Raw genomic sequence first — 20,210 nt, 5'->3', positions numbered from 1 at the left:
AGGCTAGTCGAGTCTAGCCGCCTTCGGTTCAGTGTTATATAATGGGAAGTTGGTTTATCGCCAAAGTTAAATTCAAGTGAAGTATGCTTCTGCGAAATGGCAAGTTGAGAGGATTTTGGTACTTAACATTTAGCCTGATTTTTAATTGAGTTTAGTTAGTGTGAGATATAGTGTAGGTGGACTTCCATGTCTCTGTCTGCCTGCCCTCATGCTTGTGCTGTGCTGTTGTTTGAGTACCCTGCTGTGGTGCAGAGCAATGTGTTACTCTACTACAAATTCACACGCGTTCCCCATCTCATCCTCGACAAGTTTGTGTGCATCGCTCAAGAGGACTACTGGCGCATCCTCAACCATGTGGAGAAGAACACACACAAGGTGGAGGAGGAGGGAGAGATCGTCATGGTGAAGGAGCACCGCGAGCTGGACCGCAGCGGCACCAGGAAGGGACACATTGTCATCAAGGTAAATCAGCCATTCTACACAAGATGGAACAAGGTGGCGCACACATTTTTTTGTCTAAAAATCCAAAAATAAGCCCACCTTTTTAAATAAAAAAATTATAATAATAATGTGTTTTATGAACTAAACACACTGAATTGCCTAGGATTGATTTGAGTAGCACCTCATTATAAATCGAACATTCCCTTAAATACAGTATCTTAAAAAAAAAACATCAATGTGGCTGCTTCAGTGTTCTTAGTTGATTGTTTTAGAGGCACCGTTAGAACTGGAAGTGTTTGCCGGAGCATTTTCTTGTCCTGCTACACGGCAAGGCGCTCCAAGGCCCTTTGATCTTTTTCCTTGCGAGCCTCCAGAGGCAGCCAGGTATTGATCAGTTAATGGGCCTGAATGATTCTCTTGGCCAGCGCTCCGAAGAAGGCTGCAGCCTCCAAAACGGATCCAGTGGAGATGAGTCAATTCACACAAGTGTTAGCATTTACGCTTCTGTTTTTGGCTTTGTTCTTTTTTGGTGTCAGACAAAAGTGGAGGCCCTTTCTAGTTTCTGTTCCCTGTCGACTGAATCGTTTCCCCCAGAGAAAAAAGTCGGTTCTGATGACATTTACAAACTTACTGTAACTAAAGAAGCAAGTTTATTTAAGAAATTAGATATCTGCTTCCAGACAAAGTAATCCAAACTTTTGTTTGACATTATACAGTATGTTTATACAAATCCAGAAAAGATGTGATATTTAAGCAATACAAAATTGAGTGTGCTCTTGTGATATAGAAAGTGTGTGTGTGTGTGTGCGTGTGCCTGCGTGCGTGTGTGCCTGCGTGCGATTTATTGATGGGTAACTGACAGCTCAGTTCAATAGCTGAATCTTTTATAGTTTATGTCCTTGTCACTTTTATGATTAATGTGGCCATAATTTATTCAAATTGTTGTAAACACATGCTCTTGTGACTGTATGCTTCGATTTCTGTATGTGTGTGAATTGGCATGTGTAGGCCTGTGTTGTGTGTGTGTGTGAGTGACTTTATAGATTATACATGCACCCTTGTGCCATTTCAGCGGCCTTACATGGGTACGTTTTCTCTTATTCCTATGTGTGTGTGTGTGTTTTTCACCCTTAGGGAACCCCTGAGCGTCTGATCATGCACCTGGTGGAGGAGCCGTCGGTGGTGGACCCCACATACATCGAAGACTTCCTGCTCACCTACAGGACCTTCCTGTCTAATCCCATGCAGGTCGGCAAGAAGCTGCTGGAGTGGTTCCAGGTGGAAAGCATCAGGGACACGGTGAGTTTGTGTACAGTATGTGGATGGTTGTGCAAAATAATGTGTCATAAGTAAAAGCAAAACTGTGTGTGTGTGTGTGTGTGTCAAGGTAACCTTGGACATGAAAAGTCAAGTGGGATGAGAATGTTAAAGTGTTTTTGTCTTTTCTGTCTGTTTATGCATACCAGGTTAAAAATGTATATCCTGGCAGGCTCTCATCCATTCTGTACTATGTTATACTTGTAGTTTTAAACGGCTGTCCTTATGTTCCATCGGCACTGCTAATGTCTTGTATTAATGCGTGCTGATGGAAATTCATGTGCTGTGCCGTGCCGCTCACATATGCCGATCGATAGCAAGTTCAGCCGGCTCAGCTGTCCTTGAGCCCACGGCAGCCATTTGTTCATGCCTGACACTCCCCATTGTCCATAACTGCTTTAACCTAAGATTAGTCTTGTACTGTCGATAGTCTTTATGCGCTTGTCATTCAGGTTTATAATCCTCAGCTCCGTTAAACAGGGAGCTAATCCTGTACAGCGCGAACAGGGGGAGGAAGTAACGGAACGTAGAAAGAGAGGAGGAAAAGATGGAGTGAGAAAAGAAAAAGAGAGAGTGGAAAGTGGACATTGACTGATGCTATGTGTTGATGATGTATCGGTTACTGCTCTGACCTTTTTTTTTTGCAAAGGTTGGAACAATGCTACCGCCACTGTAAATTTGCAGAAATAATTGTTTCCTTAATGCCCTTTGCTTTAGGGTGTTCATCCAATTATTTTGGGACAGAATTAAGCAGTCAGCCAGTGGTTAAACATTTTCTCTGCAGCCATGCCACATGGTCATTATTTAGCCTCCCTGCTGTTTCCCATTTTTACTTACTTTACTTTACTTTTTTTTTCTTGACGAAAAATAAGACATTTGAGTGAAGGTTGCATTGTTTTGGCACCAATTAAAGTTATTTTAGCAGCTGGTACTCAGATGTGTAAAGTGAAAATAAACTGTTACAGGAAATGAGCCACTGAATCTTAAAGCTCTGTTGGTGTCTCACAGGTAACCAGAATAGTGCTGCTGTGGGTCAACAACCACTTCAATGACTTTGAGGGCAACCCGGCTATGACAAGCTTCCTGGAGGAGTTTGAGAAACATCTAGAAGTGGCAGTAAGTTCAGACACTTAGTTTTTTACTTCAATGCATTTTAGCTGTCATTCAGTTTTTGTTTTTATTTTGGGACTTCATACTTCAAATATTACATTTAAAAATTGCATCAAAAATCCAGAAAGACATACCTTAGAATATAGAATAGATTTTTTTTTTTTCAAAAACAAGCAGGTTGTAAACAAGCTCTAAGCATTTGCACATGATTGACAGACAAGTGTTTTTTTCTCCATCTAAATCTACACTAGCACACCTTAAAAGACAAAAGCCAGTTTACGTGCAACACTGCTCAGGCTCCTCGTTTTTTTCTCCTATTTGTCCCCTGTCCTCTTCAGAAAATGAAGGGCCATTTGCGGCTGCTGAACATAGCCTGTGCAGCCAAGGCTAAATGGAGACAGATCACTCTGCAGAAGGCGACCAGGGAGTCTCCGCTCTACTTCAGCGTGCAGGGCGGCAGCGAGAGAGGGTTTGGCATCTTCGTGGATACGGTGGAGCCAGCCAGCAAGGCAGCAGAGACCGGACTCAAACGAGGAGACCAGGTGATAGGCTAACACAGTGCAATATCATCATGTGTCATCAAACCAAATTTTTATCCAGTGGCCCTGCTAGGAGTTAGAGGTTTAAAGGTGCATATGTAGTTTCAGACGAGAGGGATTTGTTTACCTTTGTAGAGCCTGCAGTTAGTGTACGAATCATATTTTCTCCACATGTAATTCTAAGAATGAAATAATTATGTTATTATAAATCAAAACAAATGTATTTCCATGAACCTGGAACCAAACGTAAGACTACAGTGTGTTCGTAAACCAAACTGTGGGCCCTGCTGCTGTAAACAACAACATTGAAACATTAACTTTTTTCCGGAAGCTTCCTAACTTCAAATAGTGTTCAAGGGATAACATTTTCCTTTGAGCAAAGTTTGTTTTAAAAAGTTATGAGAATATAACTTAGAACATAATCACTTCTCCGACACACCCAAAGTTACATTGTAAACCTTTAAAAAATACTTTGGGGAAAGAGCACAGGTTGTTAATACACTTCATATATTCTGGTACAGGCTTGAGCTCTGTAAGACACTATGGGAACATAATATATGCATTTGACTGCCAAGTTTTGATCAGAGGAAACTTTTCCTCAAAGATCTGTCTTGACTGTCCTCAAAAAATTCTTATCCTTGGGACTTTCGTTTGACTAGATAGATATTTAAAATGTTCCGACATGGCCCCCCTGTGAGCTCGGAGAATGACCTCGGGTTAACAGAAAAAAAAGTATTTCTGGATTTTAACCGTGGTTAAGTTTAACTACTTCAAACTACAGAATCATCTCTTCCAAAGATCACACTGCACACTTCTCCTTTTTCGTGTCACGTAGAGAGTACTGGAACCACATTGGAAGCACAATGGTCACACTTTGAATATGATAAACTGCTTACAGGAATCCTGAGTCAATAATATTACACCAAATATATATTTGTTCTAGGGGAATTCAATGGCTCTGCCTTGTGTGTGTCCCTGCACTGCACTCAGTTTTGATTAAACGCTGCTATAACTTTGTCCTTTTATCCGTCTTGTTTCAGATCATGGAGATCAACGGTCAGAACTTTGAGAACATCTCCGTCACCAAAGCTGTCGACATCCTGCGAAACAACACACACCTCTCTCTCACTGTCAAAACCAACATATTTGGTGAGCGCAGTATCTACACTCACACGCTAAAGCCAGAAGAGCACAATCTGCTTTAAATTCAAGTGTTTATCATATGACTTAATGAGAAACCTCTCCACCATCTATCTAGTCTTCAAAGAGCTCCTGAGCAGGATCGTTCACGAGAAGAAAAATGGCGGCCCTCACATTCCCAAGATCCAGGAGAAGAAAGGCAACCGCTTCTCCATCCCTGACCTGCCCGGAGACATGGAGTTTGCCACGGACCACAAGAGCAGCAGGAAGATGAAGGCCAACACAGTGTCTGGAGGACGCAACAAGATCAGGAAGATGCTGGAGAAGACGCGCTTCAGTATCCTGCCGCCCAAACCATTCAGGTAGGAAATTAATTTTTATTTTTTTTAAATCAATGAATTGTTAGAGGTTTGTCCATTAAATGATAATAAATGAAGATACAGGTGGTACTCATCATTTAACCTTGTTTACTGTTTGGATTTTGCATCCGGGACAACTTTCTTAAAAAAATTACTTTCCACTCATTCGGAGACACTCACCACAGGAATGAACATTTTTGCTTTCAAAGTGTCATTTTTGGCCGAAGCAGGAATCAGTGCATACAATCTTTTAGAAACCCCACTGTAACATGATTTCAGGTGGATTTAACTTCCACAAAGAACTCTCTAGAACAAATTGGCCGGCCCACAATCCTCTCTAACCTTTTTCTACTGTCTCTGCATTAGTGTTGCAGCAAGCTGTGACTGTCTGCAGACAGAAAGTAATGGAGGCATTAGCAGAACTCTTCTATCCTCCTCCAGCTGAACTGAACCAATTACTGAACCTGAGAAAGTAAAAGAGAAGCACATTTTATCCTCTCCTCATGGCTTTTATGAGCAGGAAATTCAACTTAAATCTTACTCTCAAACCAAACTAAAATGCCTACAGTATGTTTATTGGAAAAAGGTGGTACACAGAAGTAAGTAACAGTATGCAAGTGCATCCCCATTTCAAGCTGTGGTTACGGGAACATTGTAACCGCAGTTTTGGAGTTAGAGATGCAATAGCCATCCAGCCAAATTCCAAAGATGGAAAAGGTATCATCATAACCATCATCATCATCATCATCATCATCATCATCATATAACCATTGTCGTTGCCATACTTACTTGCTGCATCTGGAGCTATTTGAAAGCAATTGTGCAGATGGGGCCTCGCATTCAATATTCCAGCCGTAATTGTGCTGATACATGCTTGATTTTATTTGATCATTTCATGCCTCCACACAGGCCTCATTAAGCTCTTTACTGTGTCAGTGTGTTAGAGAGAAGACACTGTTAATTACAGAGTCGCCCGCCAGCTCGGCCTTTACCTACTGCAACACACACACACACACACACAGACTCTGTCATGCCTATCTGTGTCCCCTCACTGCAGTGATTATGTCCACAATGCCACATGGTTTGCATGAAAAAAAACCTGATTGTGCTCTGTCTCATAAACGCCAACGCGCTATCACACGGCTATTGATCTGACTTCCTGCCCAGCTTCCAAGCGCTCTCCGCTGTGTTCTATTTATCGACCTAACAAGGGGCTTTCATTGCTTTTTATTCTGCTGCCGGTCGGCACCATTCAAACCAACTCTTTGGTTCAAAAGGAATGGATGGCTGATTAAAGGCACCGGAGTTGAGAATGGAGATGAGAGGAGTGATGTGTGTGTGATCAGGATTCATCAGTGCCTTTTTGTAGGATATACATTTGGTAGGAGGCTGGGTATATATAGAAAAGGAATAGGCTGACCTGATGATGTAATCTAAGATAAAGGACAATGAATTTTCAAGTACGCCCACACACACAAACTCTGGACCCCCTGTTTTTTTTCAAGGATTCCCACAAGGATGCAACCTGTGGCTACATTTTGAATGCTTTTGCTCACTTCTTTAACATCTGCCCTAGTTAAATTAAGCCAACCCATTCAGATGTTCTTGCTCAGCTTGCGTACACACACACAAACCCGCCATCACTGCCGCTGCTTCTTTCTGTTCTTGGCCGACATTGCGCTCCACTTCAGACAAAGATTTTTTTATGAGACAAGGACACACTGGCAATAAACAAGTCGTTTTTCTGCCAAATTAAGATGTCCATGCCTGTGTGTGCACCTTTAACACACGTCCCCATATTATTGACCAACCCAGCTGATTTACATTGCCGCGGATTGGAAAGCAATAGACAAGAGGTTTTAGCCCTGAGTCAGTTTGTCTCGGAAGTCCAGTTGATTTAGTGGGATGACGATAAACTAGTGGACTTTGGTCCCATGATGCCATTTTCATCCTCTATGCCGCTTTGTGATAGAGTTACATGTGCTAAATCATGAGGCGTACCGCTGTAACTATCGTGTTATTGAGTCTCAACATTCACCCTACAAGCAGTCCACATTTTACTGCTTGCTCACTGCGCTACTGCTGTGCTGCTGTGCTGCACCTGCAATAAGATGGGTCCAGGAAGTTATTACTCTGTTACAGTTATATGGACAGTGGTTGGTAAGATATAAAGTGTGTTGCACTACCAGCTCTGTTTATATCCACAAAAATAGATTTTATATGAATTTAATAATAGAAACTAATGTATTTTGGACAACACTCTGGACAATAGAATAGAAAATGTGATGTTAATATAGATTTTCTTTAACATTTACAAGTGAATACTTAAATATCCTATCATAAAATTAAAGGAGCGAAAAGAACAATATTTTCACAATTTTCGTTTTTAGAGTAACATTGAACATCCCTGTAAACGTGCCACCATTAGCCCACAACAATATTACATAATATTTTTCTTAATTTGCGTAAGAATCAATAAATTCACCAAAACAATAATCTGCTTCCAAGTTAAATACATTTAGTCTTACTGTTAAGGAGATGGTAAACATTATAACATTTTATTTCTCTACATTTATTTTTATTTTTTTACATTTCTTTCTGAACAATACAATTCTCATGTGCTTCGTGCTTCTTTCTGAAGGATTCAACAGGTCAAAAAGTCAAAGTGGGATTTCCCCCACAAAGCCTGCAATTTCCTGTCATGTGCTGTGTATGAATCTGTGAAACTGCTTCTGTTTTTCCTTTTGCTTATTTAGGCAACCCAGTGTGGCTAAGCTATTGTAAATTATGTTAACCTATGTGTGTGTGTGTGTGTGTGTGTGCTGTGTTAAGTGTGTGTGAGGAAAAAAGAGCTGCCTTGTCACTCTGCTGCACCTGTAATGCTGAATTAAGTTTTGCTTCTGTATTTTTGTTTATGTTTGTTTATTTTTCACGCTTTTCAATGTCGTGTCTCTTTTCCTTTTTGTCTATGCTGCTTCAGGGGCCTGTTTGGGTAAGATCTCTTGCGTAACTCCCTATCCTCCAACCATTTGAATCAGCATCCATCCGCATACCTCCTAACACACACACACACACACACACACCAGAAACACTGACCTTCAGCAACATTACCAGAGGACTGCATTCATAGATTATTTTATGCTTTTTCCTTCCTACTTTTTCACACAAAGTCAAGGTGTTCCTTCCTTTTATCTCCAGTTCCAACTTTCAAAGTGTTTAAAACGTATTTCTGGAGTCAATGTAAGATTCAGTTATTATACACCACTTTGTACTGTGTTCTGCAGGGATGTTTGCAGAAAATGGTCTTGTAACAGTGTTATGGGCTACAGAACGTTTTGGTTTATTGATGTTTAACAGTCAGCACACCTGTTATCTTAAGTAAATCAAATAGAAACCTGTGTGCATAACACATTACAATATTGAGAAATTGGCTTTTTACTTTTTATATGTGCCTATCCCATATTGAATGGACTCAGTCAACATCTCTAAAGCTCTATCATACTTATCTCTGGCCCACATTATTTGGACTGCATGTGACACACTTGCCATGTCATCATCAGATGTAATTATGTCTGTCTTGACTTCCTGTTGGTCAAAGTTTGAATATCATTAGACAACGCTTACATCAGTCTTTTCTGATTTCAAACCCCATACTTTCCTTATCTGACTCAATCCCACCAATATCCTTCCTCTTTCGAAATCTCCTTTGTCTTTCTTCACCGTCCTCTTAAGTTATATTATCAACTGTTTTTTTCAATTTCATCTCTTCTTTTCGCTGTCTGCCCTCCTGTGTTTTCACCATTATTTTCCTTCTTTTTTTGCCATCGTTTTCTCTCACCTCTTTCTTCCATCTTGTGGGTGCAGTCCCTATCGACTGGCGACTGGAGGATTACAGAGGCTTTGCTACAGCAGCACTGGGCTGTGTCAGTGGAAGGAAGCCCTGCATTACTGCACCGTGTTCAGTACAAACTGTACAGATACACACACCTGCAAACTGAAGCTGCAATCAGTATGCAGCAGGCAGGCTTAAAACTCAATTACATATCTAAACTTAATACATTTACCTACTTTAAATTGACAAAGTTAATTCCAGATTGTGCTAAAGGTCTATAAAAAAAATGTGATTGACCAAGTATCTGCTCTTCTCATAATGGGCAAAAAACGCTAATGAATTCATCATTTTCATTTTGATAACTAATCCATCCATTTTTTTCCGCTTATCCCAGCCCCGGTCACACTAATCTCATAAATTATGGTATTAGAAAGTATCGTTGATGTACTGCTGGGAAGTACTTTAAAAAATGGTGTTATGATGATAAATAATTCCAGGTCATATCGTCCTGATTGGTTTTCCGTCATATTTTCATTATCCGGACGATATTGCTGTTAACGGGTATTAAATTGCAATCTATGCGGTATTAAAAATATATTTAAAAGTCTTTAACATAAATTATTAGAAACCCTGGTTGAGTTGAAAGCTACCACAAGTGTGATCCATCCCTCAGGAACCCACATTTATCAATTGAGGCAGAGCTATTTACATCATAAAACCCAACTCGTTTGTTTCAAAGAAGTTGCTATTTGCATTGCATGTATGCAGATCCAGTCAGCCCTAATGGAGTCATTCATTTAAAGGTTGCTGTTTGCATATCCCAGAGGGGCCAGGTAGAAAGGTGACTGCCTCTCAAGTCCAGTTGAGCCGCATAGTGTTGCCAACACCAACAGATATTTTCTGAAGCTACACAAAAGGGACACCAATGAAAAAAAATACAACATCTGAATGAGCTAAAAATGATCATCACTCGTGCCTTATGTGCTCTGTTGTTTGCAATGCTGCTTGTGTGGGTGTGTGCGTGTGTGTGTGTGTGTGTGTGTGTGTGTGTGTGTGGAGTTGTGTGTTTTATTAACCTGTGTGTCTCTATCCGTCAATGCTCTTTATCAGATCCTGTTCATGAAAGCGCCTCATGGTTGAATATCAGCTGTGTCACTGCCTGCTGCATATTAAAAGACCAATATAGTGATATTGATATTTTGTGTTGTCATTCCATAAGAGTAGACATTTTGATTAAATCGCTTGATATCTTTTTTTTTTCTTGACGTTTTGATTTTTATGTTGGATCTTGTGAAAATGACTTCATCTAATACTATCAAATTAATGAACAAAAGGAAAGAAATCATTCAGGCGTTGTTTTGGGGGGAAAATGTCTACTGCTGCGAATAATAAACCTAAAATGAATTGTATTCTTTAAGGTGGATATGTGATGGAGAACATCTAATGTTTCCATTTTTTCTCAAACTCATATCACAACCTTTTTCCTTTTGATACTATCCTTTCTTCACCCCCAATCAATCCTTCTCCATTTTTTCTCTCCATTCTTCCCCCTTTAGTGATGGTGGCATGGGTCAGTCTCAGGACGACAGCATAGTGGGAACCAAGCAGTGTCGTCACAGCGTGGCCATCATGCCCATCCCTGGCAACCTGTCGTCAAGCAGCCCAGACCTGCTGCAGCCGGCCACCAGTGTACTTGACTTCTCCAACCCCGCAGGTAAGAAAAATAATGCATTTGATGGCTGATTTTCTTATTAGACACTTGAACACAACAGCATGACAATTTTATCTCAAAGTTAAACTCAATAAGACCTATACAAGAAACAAATGATTGAACCAAAGCACATTCAGGTCGCTTGAGACGAACACTGAATTCTTCAAATGATCTTAAACATTCTACTTTGTATGCATATTTATTTACTTAATCAACACTCATTCACAAGATTGAATGGGTGTTCTTGGCCTTATTTCAGGTTAGTCAACGAGTTCAATGATTCTTTCCTGAAGCCGTTTATCACACTCGACTTGAGACCTCGGCCTTGTAGAAAGCACTTGTACTAAAGGACTCCAAAAGACAGAGACACCGTACAGACAAACAATCAACCTTGAACATAGTCCCATAAAGTGTTGTGTTGTGTGCACTTTGGTCTTCCCACACACAAAAATCCTTCCTCCTTTTTATCTTTTTCCTTGAAATACAGACAAACTCCTCCAAAAACACTTAGAATTCTCAGACTTACAAAGCAACACACACTCATTCACTCAAAACAGGCAGGTGGGGGTTTGTAGAATAGGTGTACACAAATACGCATGCACAATTACACAGCTTTGCCCTGGCGTCTTTCTATTTGAAGTGCCACAGAGCTGTTGCAGAATTGCGTGTACGTCTTACACAAATAAAACCTCCTGGACTGTAAGACTTGTTTATTTCTTCACCTGTTACACAGGTTTCTGCACCCATAATTATTTAAACTAACACTGGGCACTCCCGCTGTCTGATTTGTGTGTGTTTGTAGCAATTAGTGAGAGAGAAATAATGAGCGAGGGTAGAACAAGAAAGAGAAAGTGTAAAGGTGAAAGTGAGCCAGAGAGAGTGAATATGTTTCTGATAAATTCCACCGCCCATTTGTCAAAGAGCTACACTACACTCAGACAAATGCGCAAACACATACACACACCTGAATGTACGATAGAGCCATGGTTTGTGGACCTATACAGTACAAACACACACAAACACACCAACTGGGCCTCATTAATCATCTGCCATTAGATCAAGTTCTCTTTAGTCCTTGGGCCTCCCATTAGATGTAATGGTTGGAGGAGAGAACAGCCCGCTTAAACCAAACCCTGTTCCAGATGTTCTGCAGGCTTTCTAATACCTCCAAAATCCTACCTGTAATTAGCATAGGGATCTAGAGCTGATGCATCAGCAATATAAACTTTCCACTGCCCGTACTGGGAAGTATGAGCAAAATGGCTACCAATATTATTGTTGTGGATTTGGATTTTTTTTTAAACGGTTTAACCCATGAGTTGTTTAAAGGTGCAGTTGTGTTTGTTTTTTCTTATAATTATTTTCTGTAAATTATTATTTTCTTTTACTCATTTTCTGTTAGTCGTTATCACCCTTAGAAAAGGGATTTTTTTAATCAAAATCCTGATTAATGAAGTATTTCTCATCTAGTCTAAATGTATTAGATGTTAATAGTAAAAGTGAGTAATAGAAAGTAAGTTTATATGTTATAAAGTGTTTTCACTGTAACAAAAGCCAGACAAAAGATAGCAAGGATCACAGTAGAATGAATATACAAATCAAAGGGTCTGCGTGAAGTCTTACTCCCGGGTCCTCAGTTTCTTCTTTTTTCTCTCTCCCTTTTTCTATTCAATCTATTTTCCCTCTTTCTGCTGTTCTTGTTCTTTTTCCTCTCCAAATCACTCTCGCTCTTTCTCGCTCTCTCTTTTGCTGTGATTTTAAACAGATGTCCTGGTGTCAACATGATGAGTCATACTCGGCCCCTCTGGCTTCACATGGACACATTTAGGCTACAGTAGAAACTCCACTGGTCTTTCCCCCATTTTTCTCCTCTGTCATGATGTTTCCAACCACTGTATCTCTTTGCACTCCTCCCAGACTTTCTCCTTTTCTAATTTTCTCTCTCTCTCTCTCCCCCCTTTTGCTTGCCAAGCACTGGGATTGTACTGTAAGTATACACACCTTTTTAATTGAGCTTTACTAAATATTCCTCCATAATGTCCCCTCCATTGTAAATTCTGTAATATATTAACCTTTTTTTACACACTCCATCTTTGCATCTATGCATCCTTGAACTGCATCCTTCAGGCTATGGGGTTGGATGTTGTATTTTGTTTATACGTCTCCCAGTTTATCCATGTGTGAAAGTCTTGAGTTTTAGAGCATGTTGGGTAGGTTTTCTCTTTTCGAGGGGTTACCTTAGGATTTAAGCCATTATGTTAAACATTATCCTTTGAAGGTCGAGTCAGTGATTCTGGAGAATGCTTGCAGATCATGAGAAATATTCACTGATTTTGACAACAAACATTATCTAGAATCGCTAATTCCACCTTTAAATAGATGTGTGATTTGCTTTTCTGGTGGTGATGTAAACAACTAGTTCATACAAGTTGATTATTTCGGGTGTTCATCAGCAGTAGAGTTAGTTCTCTATAAATACAGTACTGCTGCACAGCAACCATGATACGGCTAACTGAACTGCATTTGGTGACATATTCCTTCATTGTGATCAATGTTGAGATAACGGCTAAGTCCCAAACTACAAAAAACACAACAGAATACAATTAAAGGTCATAGAAGTTCCCCTTCTGGCCTCATTGGCTTTCTTGCTAACGTGTCCTTGAACACTTGACCACGTCTTGTTCTGTTCACCTTAGCTTGTTGAATGAGCGATCAAACAAAACATTCACTCTGGAAAAGTGCACTGCCAGGCATAAAGCTTAAGAAGAATATACAGAAGAAAATAAATCCTCTGAAGTACAGTGAGAGACTGGCTTTCAATTGTGAATTTATTAGAGGACTCGAATGTTTCCCCATTTACTCTACTCCACTCTCCTCAGCACCTCACGCCTTCACGCCCCGCAATCCTCCGCTCTGTATGCTTTCACATGTGATTTATGTCTTCCTACTGTATGATGGAGTGACTGGGAAATGCTTTGGCAAACAGTAGAAAGGAGAAGGAGACTGAGGCTTGTGGGAAGTGTGTAGTGCTGTGTTAGCAAAAAATCCAAGAGGACGTTTTCTTTTTTTCTCCACCTGTATAGATATCCACTTTGGCATCAGTCCATGGACAAATACTCTGGTGTTGATGAAATGAACGATACCCTATTAAAGATGATACATTGATTAGATGTTTGGCGGAATGGACAGCGATTGTCCTCCCGAGCTCGGGTCGGGTCGCAACTCGTCCAGATTAAATATGATTAAGACCTTTCCATTCCCCCCTTGATAGCAGAGCGCTTACCACACACTCATCACAAATCACAGCTAATGAGACGCAAAGCATTTAACTTCAGCCTAAGCACACTGCTGCACACAAACAGAGAGGCTACTGCAGGAATACAGAAGAACATGGAAGGAGCCACTGATTCAATATTTTGATTCAAAATTCTTTCTATTTTCTATTCTAAGAAATAATCGATTAAATCCGTCAAATTAAGTGCATATATCATCTGATTACTATGCAGTGGTCATTCATAGCCGGGATTGGCCCCAACATCAAAACATGTCCACATTCCAAGAACCATCAAATTCAAAGTGGAAATTCACATAAAGCAGAAAAAACATCCGTAGGCTTGCATTCAAATCAACACATGAGTTGATGAAATACTACGATTATGCATTCATGATACACCTAAAATGTAAATGTACAATAAATGAAAAGAATCAGCCAGCAGAAATAACTGTATTGAAAATATAAGAATACATGAATACATTGCATACATAAAAGCAAATAAAGAATAGTTACATTTATACACAGGGACACGTATGGACCCTATGGTACGGACTCAGGCTATTTCCCTTAAAAAAAACACTTTTTTTTATTCATACTTTAAAGATATTGAAAATACACACTGACCAACACAAACAGGCTTTCTAAATAAGCAAAAGTGATTGATCATCAGCATTCACTTTGAAGTTATTGTTATTGGCTTTGCTGTCGGCAATTCATTTCTGTTTATTGTGCTGCTTCTGTAATGGTGGTGATAATAAAACTGCTGAAGCTGTTGTCATCCAAACACACACACACACACACACACACACACACACACACACACACACACACACACACACACACACACACACACACACAAGCACTCAAAGATCCCTGTAGTCACAGACCACAATAAAAGCGGAAGGTAATGACTTTTGGTCTAAGGACACTTAACCACTTTTCTGCTGGGTAAACAGAAGAAAGCAGGTTTCATGCAAGTGTGTTTGTGTGTCTGACTTTGCATGATAATTGCACTTGAAAAAACTCATCAGTCAAACAGGCCTTTTATTTTTTTTCCTTTCCAGCTGATCTATTCGTGATCTCCCTCCATTTTCAGGTTGCATGATCCAGCTCTTCGGCTGCCGGTGGCTAATGGGCCGTGCCCTCGTGTCTTCCTCAAACACAGAGATCTTTAATGCAGCGTTTCACTTAGGGGGAACGTTTCCATTATTTAGCACACATCGAGCTGTGTGCGTCGCATGCTGCTGCCCTGGGAATCTCTAGCTTATATTCTGTCCTCCTCCTATTGAAAACTTTCTCGGATCAATTAAATGATAATACACATTTTGAAAAACCAAATCAGTGTGAGACATGATGCAGTTCTATAAGCTCTTTGTTTCATGAATTATTCAATTTTGAATTTGTAGTTTTTACATCACGTACATAATACGACTCGGTGTGTGTTTCATGTTTTGACTTGCATGTCATTGTTACTGAGCTAATAGCACAAGCCAAGCCAAGGTGCATGATTCCTTCCTTCTTTAACTTGCTTGAGTTGTATGTGAGGTTCAAAAAGGCTTTAGTGTCTGTTATCTGGCTGTACGTGCACCCTCCTGTCTCCCTCTAACATCCAAAAAAATGCACAGTTAGCATGTAGAGATTTTTCAGTTAGAAGACCAAAGTCCTTACAGCTTTGTTTGACATCGGCATGCCAGTCCATTAGAAGCTTCACAAGAAGACCGACAGAATGTATGTAACAGCCAGACGGCAAAGGAAATGAAACAAGGGTGTTCTAAATGTGGCTGAACAGTAAGATAATTTAGTGATGTCATTGATAGAGTTGAATTTCATCTTTAATGCAGGTTATTGTAACACCAGAAATCATTGCATCTTTGACCCCTTTGCCCGTTAAACTGTGTTGGCAGGAGAACAGTCGGCTCAGCGAATATTCCACAGAGTAGAGGACACGCGTCTTGTAACCTGAAATATTCAATGATGTAATGCAAATAAAAAAACATTAACTCATAGCATTCCTGCCATTACTGGCAAAGCCTTCATTTCATAAGGATCACATTATTGCATTACTCAGACAGAAGACAAATGCCAAAAACTTCCAAAGCTGCTTTCGCATTATTGTTTTATTACGTCGTTGACTTCATTACATTACATTTTATTTTCTTAATGGCATTTGTTCCCCTGTTAGCCCCGCCCCTCACACACTGTAACCATCAACTCATCTGACAGCTCTCCTCTTGTCCTTCTCTTCCAATGCGTAGACATCCCAGACCAGGTGATTCGGGTGTTCAAGGCCGACCAACAGAGCTGCTACATCATCATCAGTAAGGACACCACAGCCAAGGATGTGGTGGCCCATACCGTCAACGAGTTTGGCCTCATCGCGGCACCGGAGACCTATTCCCTGTGTGAGGTCTCCGTCAGTCCGGAGGGGGTCATCAAACAGAGACGCCTGCCTGACCAGCTCTCCAAACTGGCCGATAGAATTCAGCTCAACGGCAGGTAAGAAACAACAAGAATTATAAACAACTTATATTATATAAGTAAAACACCCTGTATGTAGGCTGAACACTTTTGGTTAGGGGATGTGGGGTAGGAGGGGCTGTGTGTGTGTGTGTGTGTGTGTGTGTGTGTTGCTTGTTTGTTATGTTGTATGATTGTCTATACTTGGATATCATGTGAAAAAATGTAATACAAGGCAGCTAAAGAAAATGATTGTCCTCTATGGACTGTATTTGAATCTGCATATTCCTTTATGCCTTTTATTGTTGTTGTCAGCAGCTTTTTCTCCCAAGTGAGAGCGCAGATGAGGTGAACACGATATTATTTATCTCTCTGATACTTAAAGTACACAAGGGGCACCAAACAAGAATAGTTCAATGAACCAGGAAGAAGCAATAGTTTATGGTTATGGAAGCTCAAGGAATAAAATGCCATGGACCTCTTTTTAAAGCAGATCCAGAATGGGAATCTTGGCCAGAACTCAGCTAGTGGTAGTGGAGCAGAGGATTTGAACATTTCTTTTCTATGGACCTCTATGTCTTGTTGAAGGCTGTAATGATTAAACCCAAAGCCACAAATGACCCGCGGTGCTAGGACTGAAAGCCCAGAATCCGGAGACCTTTTCCTTCCATTTCTTTTCCAATCTATTCCTGATTTGGTTCATAATCAGGCAAAGGCCACACAGTGCTCACTGTTTCATACCGACTACTGTGAGCTTTATTCTGTAAAAAGATTTTTCGAGCCCTATGCTGCACAAGAATTTCATCAAACACCACATCGCAGCCTGTCCGTGGTGTTAGACCATTTACTGAGTAACTTGAATGAAACAACCCAGCCAGGCTCTAAGTGCTGAGGAGCAGGATTCAGAGCCACTGTCCCAGTTCAGTGGAATGATCAATGGAATGGTGATGCACCATACATGGCCTGGGATACATTTGAGCCTATTTTAGTTTATTTCTCTGACCCAGAACACAAGCTGCAGTTTATCCAAATAATTCATTAAGCAAAAAAAAAGAATAGCTTACGAATTGCTATGATGTCACTATGCTGATCAAGGGCTGATGTTTTTATAACTTTTTTTGCAGCATTGTCAGTATATTAGATACGTACCAGACACATTCCCTTTTAAAGATAAAAGTTAGAAAGGGAGAAATTGGACTGCAGCCGTACAGTCTGCATTAAAACGGCGTCTCCGTCAGTTTTTCCACACTTTTCTCCCTCTTTCTCTTGGTCTCCTGTGGTCCCTCATCAGTCCCCTCCCAACTAGGTTAGCATGAATATTTCATCCTCTGTCAGGGGGCGGGGGGGCCTCGCCAGACAGCATGGCACGTCTGGAATTATTCATACACACACACACTCACATGAACACACAGCAGGCACGCACAAAGATATACAGACAGACAGTCACCTTCCTATACAGCCTCAAACATACACTGTATACAAAAGAAAAAAAGAGATGCATATACTGGGTTTATAAAACCATACACATTTGTATTCAAGGACTCTTATTTACGTGCACACACATTGTGACAGAGAAAACGTGTGCGGACAGTCACACACATTCAGAGACACACTCAGTCACAGAGAAGACACTCGCGGTCACACCCTCGCGCTGTGTTTTTTGATGGATGGCTGAGCTGCATGGGGAAAAGATGGCATACTGTGAGATATGGGAAGGAAAATGGTTGGTTTTTACTACAGATGTATTAACAACACGTATCCATAGGCAGGTCATCTCTCTTATACTGTTTTTATTGTATATGCATATATATATATATATATATATATATATATATATATATATATATATATATATATATATATATATATATATATATATATATATATATATATATATATATTATTTTTTTATATTTATGTTAGTTATTTAATAGGCCTACATATAAAACATTTGTCTTTACAGTATAGTTTATCTTGGTTGCATTACTGACAAAATTACAATCCACTGTCGTGGTGGTATTTAATTGCTTTGACTTAATTGCAGGTGTAAGTTAAGCTTGAGCACCTCTTGTACAGTAAGTCGTTGTAAGTGCATTGTGCAAGAGAGGGCAATTTAGAGTCAGACCCATGCCATCACTTTGCCCCTGAAGGCTGTAGGTCTATGGGGGGGCACTGAGGTGTGCACTCCCAAGATGACCACATTACAGCTCCATTAGAGTTGACGTTTGTGGGAGGGGTTAGATTTATAAACATAACGAGGTAAGAGAGATGGCCTGCTGTTGGAAGCGCTCCCAGAAAACTGTTGGAGATCGAGCCCAAAGATAAATGGCTCTTCTTTCCCCTCTCACTCACACACCTGTCGTCTTTCTAACCTCTCTATTTGCTGAGAGTTTCTCTCTCTCTCTCTCTCTCTCTCTCTCTCTCTCCCTCTTCTGTACCCAAGGGTAAAATATGGCGGTTATCTATGGATCCCATCAGAGTATTTTTCCACTCTCCTCAAACTAATCTTAACAGAAATATTGCCCCTTCAAGATGAAATGTGAATGAGAGGGACATTCAAGAGATTTATGTGGGCGAACATGTGCAGAAAGTTACAGATGGCTGAAAAAACTGGATCCTATCCACCCACGTCTGAATCTGCAGCCAATATGAAAGCACTAAGGCTATTCCACTATGTAGTGCCCAATGCTTTAAAACTACACATAGATGGTATCACTTTCAATGTATTTTACATACACTGTATCTTGGCTGTACTCTTTGTTATCGTTGTAAGTTAATCCACCCTCTCAGACTCAACATTTTTTTCCGCATGATTTTTCTAACTTTTGTGGTTGCCTTTCTCAAATATTATACACTTTGAGATTTGAAACATTGGCAAGACAAGTAACTGACAAGATATTTTTTTTTTTTTGCCACGTTCATTCCAAGAGATTGTTCTTTTGATGTTTCTGACATCAACAAATAAACATTAACAAACCAGGCGCTACAGTTAATATATCAGAACTTTATATTAATGCTTCCACTTCCACATCTTGTCCTCTGTCTCCTCCCCGTAGGTACTACCTGAAGAACAACATGGAGACGGAGACATTGTGTTCAGATGAAGATGCCCAGGACCTCCTCAGGGAGAGTCAGATCTCTCTGCTGCAGCTCAGCACTATGGAGGTCGCTGCCCAGCTGTCCATGAGAGACTTTGAGCTCTTCAGGAACATTGAGTCCACAGAGTATGTACTTCTTTAACATTCTAATTGTTTCTAATGCCCATAATGTCTTTTTGTCTATTTATGTGGTAGTTTTCAAAATGTTCATAAAATACTTCACAGTGCAGACAACAGTTTGAAAATACAAGCTCAGACAGGAAAATGATGAGTAGATAGACAACTGTTGGTAGTTAGAGCATCATTGACTGTGTTCACTCTTTTAAGTTATATTTTAACTTTTTTATTTTTTTATTTTTACCTTCCCTAGGTACGTGGATGACTTGTTCAAACTAGAGTCCTCAAAGGGAAGTGGTAACCTCAAACAGTTTGAGGACGTGATAAACCAGGAGACCTTCTGGGTGGCCACAGAGATCCTGAAGGAGCCCAACGCCCTGAAGAGGATGAAGACCATCAAACACTACATCAAGATCGCCCTGCACTGCCGAGAGTGCAAGAACTTCAACTCCATGTTTGCCATCATCAGGTAGGATGGCTGCTGAAACCCAATGAAAAATATTGTGTGGCTATGTTTGGCTTTCTTAATGAAGTGGGGTGACACATTCTTTCATCATTCTTTCTCATTTCTGCCTCTGTTGTAATATAGTATTAGCCTTGTTCTTTGATGACAGCTAGCATTAACTCCATCAGATGTTTTGCCTAAGGTGCTTTTGCTACCTGTGTTCCTCCCCATATCCTCAGGGGAACCAGCCTCCCCTCTTGCTTTCACTCCTGCCAGCTCACAGAATTAGCCCCGACTCTCCCAAACCACACATACGCTGCCTCACCAACATTACAGCATTAAAAACAAATCCCAAACGAGTCCCATAGGT

At 40.3% G+C, this 20,210-nt stretch overlaps 1 protein-coding gene across 2 annotated transcripts in view; it reads left to right on the top strand.

Annotated features, from left to right (window-relative positions):
* rapgef6 (Rap guanine nucleotide exchange factor (GEF) 6) overlaps nucleotides 1-20,210 on the top strand; it is a 137,736-nt gene that overhangs the window by 98,631 nt on the left and 18,895 nt on the right. For both annotated transcript variants that reach the window (XM_080040439.1, XM_080040438.1), the window contains 10 exons: nucleotides 310-462; nucleotides 1,576-1,740; nucleotides 2,767-2,874; nucleotides 3,207-3,410; nucleotides 4,448-4,556; nucleotides 4,666-4,909; nucleotides 10,295-10,452; nucleotides 15,979-16,219; nucleotides 19,237-19,404; nucleotides 19,649-19,864. In XM_080040439.1, coding sequence (XP_079896565.1) covers nucleotides 310-462; nucleotides 1,576-1,740; nucleotides 2,767-2,874; nucleotides 3,207-3,410; nucleotides 4,448-4,556; nucleotides 4,666-4,909; nucleotides 10,295-10,452; nucleotides 15,979-16,219; nucleotides 19,237-19,404; nucleotides 19,649-19,864 — 1,766 coding nt within the window. The remainder of the gene's footprint in view (nucleotides 1-309; nucleotides 463-1,575; nucleotides 1,741-2,766; nucleotides 2,875-3,206; nucleotides 3,411-4,447; nucleotides 4,557-4,665; nucleotides 4,910-10,294; nucleotides 10,453-15,978; nucleotides 16,220-19,236; nucleotides 19,405-19,648; nucleotides 19,865-20,210) is intronic.

The sequence above is a fragment of the Ammodytes marinus genome, assembly GCF_949987685.1.
Source record: "Ammodytes marinus genome assembly, chromosome: 14".
Taxonomy (NCBI): domain Eukaryota; kingdom Metazoa; phylum Chordata; class Actinopteri; order Uranoscopiformes; family Ammodytidae; genus Ammodytes; species Ammodytes marinus.
This window is presented reverse-complemented; position numbering and strand designations above follow the sequence as displayed.